Source organism: Salmo salar, chromosome 06, assembly GCF_965601325.2.
Source record: "Salmo salar chromosome 06, fSalSal1, whole genome shotgun sequence".
In the NCBI taxonomy this organism is placed as follows: domain Eukaryota; kingdom Metazoa; phylum Chordata; class Actinopteri; order Salmoniformes; family Salmonidae; genus Salmo; species Salmo salar.
The window spans coordinates 90789052-90797500 of record NC_138296.1 but is presented as its reverse complement, the minus strand read 5'-3'; the positions used below and the strand labels follow the sequence as shown (position 1 = coordinate 90797500).

Genomic DNA, 8449 nt, shown 5'->3' with positions numbered 1-8449 from the left:
CACCAGATACATGGTCCTACACCATGGTCCTACCCCAGATACATGGTCCTACACCATGGTCCTACACCATGGTCCTACACCATGGTCCTACCCCAGATACATGGTCCTACACCATGGTCCTACCCCAGATACATGGTCCTACCCAAGATGCATGGTCCTACACCAGATACATGGTCCTACACCAGATACTTGGTCCTACACCATGGTCCTACCCCAGATGCATGGTCCTACACCATGGTCCTACCCCAGATACATGGTCCTACCCAAGATGCATGGTCCTACACCATGGTCCTACACCAGATACATGGTCCTACACCATGGTCCTACCCCAGATACATGGTCCTACACCATGGTCCTACACCAACCCAAGATGCATGGTCCTACACCATGGTCCTACACCAGATACATGGTCCTACACCATGGTCCTACCCCAGATACATGGTCCTACACCATGGTCCTACACCATGGTTCTACACCATGGTCCTACCCCAGGTACATGGTCCTACCCAAGATGCATGGTCCTACACCAGATACATGGTCCTACACCAGATACTTGGTCCTACACCAAGGTCCTACCCCAGATGCATAGTCCTACACCATGGTCCTACACCATGGTCCTACCCCAGATACATGGTCCTACCCAAGATGCATGGTCCTACACCATGGTCCTACACCAGATACATGGTCCTACACCATGGTCCTACCCCAGATACATGGTCCTACACCATGGTCCTACACCATGGTCCTACCCCAGATACATGGTCCTACACCAGATACATGGTCCTACCCCAGATACATGGTCCTACCCCAGATGCATGGTCCTACACCATGGTCCTACCCCAGATGCATGGTCCTACACCAGATACATGGTCCTACACCAGATACTTGGTCCTACACCATGGTCCTACCCCAGATACATGGTCCTACGCCATGGTCCTACACCATGGTCCTACACCAGATACACGGTCCTACACCATGATCCTACACCATGGTCCTACACCATGGTCCTACACCATACAACCCTGTATACAACAAGCTCAGCCCTGTTCATTTTTGTCCAATCGCAGTTGATGTCTCTTTGTTTGTGTAAAAGACCCCCTCTGTTAGTTTTGTACAAGATTGCTGCAGTTTGACAGGGTTTTAAATGTTTTCATGATTTATGGTCCCATCTTACCCCATTTTTTTATTTAGAATTTTTTGTACATTTTTTTTTACTGCTGATTAATTTTTATGTCACACCCTTCAACTAGGGTCCGGAGTTGGTTAGGTTAGCCTACCAGATCAGGAAACACTCTGGGCCCCAGGAAAACAGTCCCCCCCCTCATCACTCTGGGACCGCCTCTGAAATAACCACACAATGTTAAAAATGAAGAAAAAAAAACACATCCTTTTTTTATGATCTACTATTGACATTATGCATTTCTTTTGGTGGAGGGGATGGGCTTCCGTATTTATATGTGGCTCAGTGCAGCCGTCAATTTCAGAATTTAACTGTAATTTCAGGTTTCAAATTTCAAGTCTCAAAATAACAAATGTGGAAAATGTCTATACATTTCAGCTGTATCAAAATCATTGCTCTGCTGTTGCCATTTATACTGTAGGAGTGTTGTGCTGAATGAGACAATTCTGTTCACAATGTCCTGTTCTGAGGGGGAAACTGTCCTGTTCTGAGGGGGAAACTGTCCTGTTCTGAGGAGGATAACTGTCCTGTTCTGAGGGGGGTACCTGTCATGTTCTGAGGGGGGTACCTGTCATGTTCTGAGGGGGAAACTGTCCTGTTCTGAGGGGGATAACTGTCCTGTTCTGAGGGGGGTACCTGTCATGTTCTGAGGGGGAAACTGTCCTGTTCTGAGGGGGGTAACTGTCCTGTTCTGAGGAGGATAACTGTCCTGCTCTGAGGGGGATAACTGTCCTGTTCTGAGGGGGATAACTGTCCTGTTCTGAGGGGGATAACTGTCCTGTTCTGAGGGGGGTAACTGTCCTGTTCTGAGGGGGATAACTGTCCTGTTCTGAGGGGGGTAACTGTCCTGTTCTGAGGGGGATAACTGTCCTGCTCTGAGGGGGATAACTGTCCTGTTCTGAGGGGGATAACTGTCCTGTTCTGAGGGGTATAACTGTCCTGCTCTGAGGGGGATAACTGTCCTGTTCTGAGGGGGATAACTGTCCTGTTCTGAGGGGGATAACTGTCCTGCTCTGAGGGGGATAACTGTCCTGTTCTGAGGGGGATAACTGTCCTGCTCTGAGGGGGATAACTGTCCTGCTTTGAGGGGGATAACTGTCCTGCTCTGAGGGGGATAACTGTCCTGCTCTGAGGGGGATAACTGTCCTGCTCTGAGGGGGGCCAGTGTCGTGCTTTACCTCCAGATGTAGCGGTAGAGACGTAGCAAGTTCACATTATTAAAAAGGTATAGTCGAGGGCATTCTCACAAGACCTCTAGAGAATCTGTCGTAGTGTGAAAATGATTTTTTAGAATTCGGGAAAGAGGGAGGGTTCCTATTGTGAATGTTCCTGTTCTTGTCTCTCCACAGGGCCGAGGATCCAGCCGCAGGAGGGCAGAGGCTGTGTCCAACGACGACGTGGATAAACCTTACGTCTGTGACAGTAAGACAGCAGCAAACTCCCAGACGTCTCCTATATTTCTGTACAAGTAACACAGTTAAAAACGTTGTTACGTTAATAACATTAATAACACATGACCTGAGAAGCTCATCTGAATATTCATATGTAGACACAGTTTGAGTACATTTTTTTGTTTGTTTTATTTGTTAGGTCTCAATATTCTATATATATTTGTACTTATCTAAAGGTGAAGGTGTGTCTGTATCTGGACATTACCAGCTGCCTGAGATAGTTTAAGATCAATAACCTTATTTTGCTTTCATTGGGATGAGAGCAACTCTCTTCTCTCCCTCTAGAATGGAGATAGCCGAGTATGTGGATAGTCCAGCTAGCATGTCGGACGTTAGCATAGCATGCTACTTCTACTTAAAGGAAAACATCAGAGAAATGGGTGCTCATGTCATTAGATATTATAGCCCCTTTGAATGAAACTCACTCTCATTTTTTTTCTTTTTCTTTCTTTTCTTTTTCTTTCATTTTTCTTTTTCTCTCATTTGCTTTTATGTCTCCTCTGTTCCTTCCAGACAGATACAAACAAAAGCATAACTCAAAAACTGCTGACTCAGGTATATGGACTTGTCGCTATTTTTTCTCTGTCTGGCTTCTCTGATGACAAGATCAGGGGCTACTGGGGCTGCTGGGGCTACTGGGGCTGCTACTGGGGCTGCTACTGGTGCTGCTACTGGGGCTGGGGCTGCTACTGGGGCTGCTACTGGGGCTGCTACTGGGGCTACTGGGGATGCTACTGGGGATGCTACTGGGGCTGCTACTGGGGCTGCTACTGGGGCTGCTACTGGGACTGCTACTGGTGCTGCTGGGGCTGCTGCTGGGGCTGCTACTGGGGCTGCTACTGGGGCTGCTACTGGTGCTGCTACTGGGGCTGCTGCTGGGGCTGCTGCTGGGGCTGCTACTGGGGCTGCTACTGGGGCTGATACTGGGGCTGCTACTGGGGCTGCTACTGGGGCTGCTGGGGATGCTGCTACTGGGGCTGCTACTGGTGCTGCTACTGGGGCTACTGGGGATGCTACTGGGGATGCTACTGGGGCTACTGGGGATGCTACTGGGGCTGCTGCTGGTGCTGCTACTGGTGCTGCTACTGGGGATGCTACTGGGGCTGCTACTGGGGATGCTACTGGGGCTGCTACTGGGGCTACTGGGGATGCTACTGGGGCTGCTGCTGGTGCTGCTACTGGTGCTGCTACTGGGGATGCTACTGGGGCTGCTACTGGGGCTGCTACTGGGGCTGCTGCTACTGGGGCTGCTACTGGGGGCTGCTGCTACTGGGGCTGGGGCTGCTACTGGGGCTGCTACTGGGGCTGCTACTGGGGCTACTGGGGATGCTACTGGGGCTGCTACTGGGGATGCTACTGGGGCTGCTGCTACTGGGGCTGGGGCTGCTACTGGGGATGCTACTGGGGCTGGGGCTGCTACTGGGGCTACTGCTGGGGCTGCTACTGGGGCTGCTGCTGATGCTGCTACTGGGGCTGCTACTGGGGCTGCTGCTACTGGGGCTGCTGCTGCTACTGGGGATGCTGCTGGGGCTGGGGATGCTACTGGGGCTGCTGCTGGTGCTGCTACTGGGGCTGGGGCTGCTACTTATGCTGCTGCTGGGGCTGCTGCTGCTACTGGTGCTGGGGCTGCTACTGATGCTGCTGCTGGGGCTGCTGCTGCTACTGGTGCTGGGGCTGCTACTGGGGCTGCTACTGGGGCTGCTGCTGATGCTGCTACTGGGGCTGCTACTGGGGCTGCTGCTGATGCTGCTACTGGGGCTGCTACTGGGGCTGCTGCTGATGCTGCTACTGGGGCTGCTACTGGGGCTGCTGCTGATGTTGCTACTGGGGATGCTACTGGGGCTGCTACTGGGGCTGCTACTGGGGCTGGGGCTGCTACTGGGGCTACTGATGCTGCTACTGGGGATGCTGCTGGGGCTGCTACTGGGGCTGGGGCTGCTACTGGGGCTGCTACTGGGGCTGCTACTGGGGCTGCTGCTGATGCTGCTACTGGGGCTGCTACTGGGGCTGCTGCTGATGCTGCTACTGGGGCTGCTACTGGGGCTGGGTTGAGCTAGCCTGGGTCGTGTTCAGATGGGTACAACGTTACAGGACATCCAGATAGAAATATATTTAGTAGAACAGACATGAATCTAAGTCATATTGAATTGGGAATAATGTCAGCTCTATACAGTCGATTTCTATGTTGCACCGTCCTGAATGCGACCCTGCTTGGCTTTTTGTTTTTCTATCTACTTTGACTAACAATAGGATTGGCTAAAGCATGAAGGCGTCTGGCTTCCATGCTACGTTTGAGCTAACCAATATTTATCGCTATTGTGCTTTGTATTTGCATAAGCATTGATTCTTAATTCCCAAGACCAAAGCAAGCTTGCATGGCACTAACATAACTCTACAGTATCTGCTGGTTTGTTATCAAGTTGCTGGGGAAGAATGATCTTTGAGCATCAGCTGAGCAAATGCATGTTTCTGTAGCGTTGTAACAATGCTGTCAGTGCGGGTTTCTGGGTATCGCAGACAACCTAACCTGCTGTCACTGCAATGTTACCAAACAAACCTAACCTGTGCTAAATAACAACATTCTCAACAGAGGGTTTTTAGTGCATCCACATCGTTTCTTTTACGATGGCTACAGGATGTGTTGGAGAACTACAGCTGTGTCTCTTCCCAGGGAGGACATTCATAGAGACTTTATTAATATAAGTGATCATAGGCTACTATCCTAGCAGGAATGTGCTGGTAAACGGTTGGTCCTTTGCCTTGAGAGCTGGGGCGTGTTCAGTAGTGCACACAGTAGCAAAACGTTTTGGAACAGAAACAGTGAATTTGTTATTGGACTCGGTCAGTTAGAACCTCAGCTTTTCTCTCTGGTTCAAAACATTTTCTCATGTTTCTGTGGTTCTAATGCATTCTAATGCTTCTGTGTTCTGTGATTCTAATATATTCTAATGCTTCTGGTGTTCTGTGGTTCTAATGTATTCTAATGCTTCTGTGTTCTGTGGTTCTAATATATTCTAATGCTTCTGTGTTCTGTGGTTCTAATGCATTCTAATGCTTCTGTGTTCTGTGGTTGTAATGTATTCTAATGCTTCTGTGTTCTGTGGTTCTAATGTATTCTAATGCTTCTGTGTTCTGTGGTTCTAATGTATTCTAATGCTTCTGTGTTCTGTGGTTCTACAGTCTGTGGGAAGCGCTATAAGAACCGTCCAGGTCTGAGCTACCACTACGCACACACACACCTGGCGGAGGAGGAGGGGGGAGGGAGGGAGGGAGGAGAGGGAGGAAGAGATACCACCGTCCTCGCCACCACACCGACCAGACCCGGACAACCACAAACGTAATAGAGGACTGTGTGATCTGGGTTTTAAACTAATAGTAATACAGGGTTATAAAAGTTGCTGATGAAACCATTAGTAGTCTTATAACAGCTCTTACAGCTTACTGTATGTGTGTTGCTAGTCCTCTGTGGACTAAACTGAACAACACAGTCAGGATCACAATAGAACTGCATTATGGGTAATGATTAACTCTGCAGCTTTTGGGATGCCGCCTCAAATAGCATCTTTAGGACTTCTCCTCTAGCGTCTCCTCTCGATTTATGTTCTTGCCAACTCCATTAATGTCATTGTCAAGTCAATGAGAAGAAACAGACTGGCGACCAGGCGACTTCTTCTCTCACACCTGTCTTCCCCCTCCACAGCTCAGAGGGCTGCAGACGGCTCCATCATTCCTAACGACTACTGTGACTTCTGTCTGGGAGACTCTGACTCTAACAGGAAGACTGGCCAGGCTGAGGAGCTGGTGTCCTGCTCTGACTGCGGCCGCTCCGGTGAGTACACTGTACTACAGACTGCACTATAGACTGCACTATAGACTGCACTATAGACTGCACTACACACTGCACTAAGACTGCACTACAGACTGCACTACAGACTGTACTACAGACTGCACTATAGACTGCACTACACACTGCACTAAGACTGCACTATAGACTGCACTACAGACTGCACTACAGACTGTACTACAGACTGCACTATAGACTGCACTACAGACTGCACTACAGACTGCACTACAGACTGCACTATAGACTGCACTACAGACTGCACTACAGACTGCACTACAGACTGCACTAAGACTGCACTACAGACTGCACTACACACTGCACTAAGACTGCACTACAGACTGCATTACAGACTGTACTACAGACTGCACTGTAGACTGCACTACACACTGCACTAAGACTGCACTACAGACTGCACTACAGACTGTACTACAGACTGCACTATAGACTGCACTACAGACTGCACTACAGACTGTACTACAGACTGCACTACAGACTGCACTACAGACTGCACTACAGACTGCACTAAGACTGCACTACAGACTGCACTACAGACTGCACTACAGACTGCACTACAGACTGCACTACAGACTGCACTACAGACTGCACTACAGACTGCACTACAGACTGCACTAAGACTGCACTACAGACTGCACTAAGACTGCACTACAGACTGCACTAAGACTGCACTACAGACTGCACTACAGACTGCACTACAGACTGCACTACAGACTGCACTATAGACTGCACTACAGACTGCACTACAGACTGCACTACAGACTGCACTACAGACTGCACTACAGACTGCGCTACAGACTGCGCTACAGACTGCGCTACAGACTGCGCTATAGACTGCGCTACAGACTGCGCTACAGACTGCGCTACAGACTGCGCTACAGACTGCACTATAGACTGCACTACAGACTGCGCTACAGACTGCACTATAGACCCAAATATAAACTGGTCCTACACCTCTTGGCCATGCTACTGTTACCTCTGGACTGTTAGGGTGTGGAGGAGGGGTGTTCCGGACTCTTGAGTCGCTCCATTGGCCAGAGAGGATGGTTAGCCGAGAGGTAAGAACCAATCGGCATGTTCAGTGTCCCTGTGGCTATAGAGACCATTGAAACCGGCTGATGTAGGAACCGATGTAAAGAAGATGATTGGATGAATGTGTCAGTTATTGGTCCACCAGGATGGGAGACTCTACCTATCCAAATAGCTAGACAATCACACGTTCACTCCGGTTCTCGGGCCCAAGATGGGCTAGAAAATGATCGATTAGACATAAAACTATCAACAACGCAGTCATTTCCCATTCAATTCAATCCCCCTTCCGTTAATGCATAATAACAAAGAGAGAGAGAGAGAGAGAGAGAGCGGGAGAGAGAGAGAGCGGGAGAGAGAGAGAGGGAGAGAGATAGAGAGAGAGGGGGGAGAGAGCGGGAGAGAGAGAGAGAGAGCGGGAGAGAGAGAGAGAGAGAGAGAGCGGGAGAGAGAGAGAGGGAGAGAGATAGAGAGAGAGGGGGGAGAGAGCGGGAGAGAGAGAGAGAGAGCGGGAGAGAGAGGGGGGAGAGAGAGAGGGGGGAGAGAGCAGGAGAGAGATCGGGAGAGGGAGAGAGAGAGAGAGAGAGAAAGAGAGAGAGAGCGGAGAGAGAGAGAGCGGGAGAGAGAGAGAGAGGGAGAGAGAGAGAGAGAGAGAGAGAGAGAGAGAGAGAGAGAGAGAGAGGAGAGAGAGAGAGAGAGAGAGAGAGAGAGAGAGAGAGAGAGAGAGAGAGAGAGAGAGAGAGGGCAAGGCAGCACTGTGTGTTTGGCAGCGGGCCCAGTCCCGTGATTCTCTGCCAGGACTGTCTGGTTTCAGAGAGATGAGATGAGTGTTTAGGTTTTAGTTTATGGCTCATTGACATCCCATTGACCTCCCATTGACATCCCATTGACACTGATGAGAACTATGAATGGGTAACGTTTTTTATTGTT

At 49.9% G+C, this 8449-nt stretch overlaps 1 protein-coding gene across 1 annotated transcript in view; it reads left to right on the top strand.

Moving 5' to 3' along the window:
* Positions 1 to 8449, top strand: part of dpf3 (double PHD fingers 3) — a 57993-nt gene that overhangs the window by 41323 nt on the left and 8221 nt on the right. Inside the window, 4 exon segments of the mRNA XM_045721128.2 lie at positions 2530 to 2602; positions 5812 to 5900; positions 5902 to 5968; positions 6332 to 6460. Of these exon segments, the coding sequence (XP_045577084.2) occupies positions 2530 to 2602; positions 5812 to 5900; positions 5902 to 5968; positions 6332 to 6460 (358 nt within the window).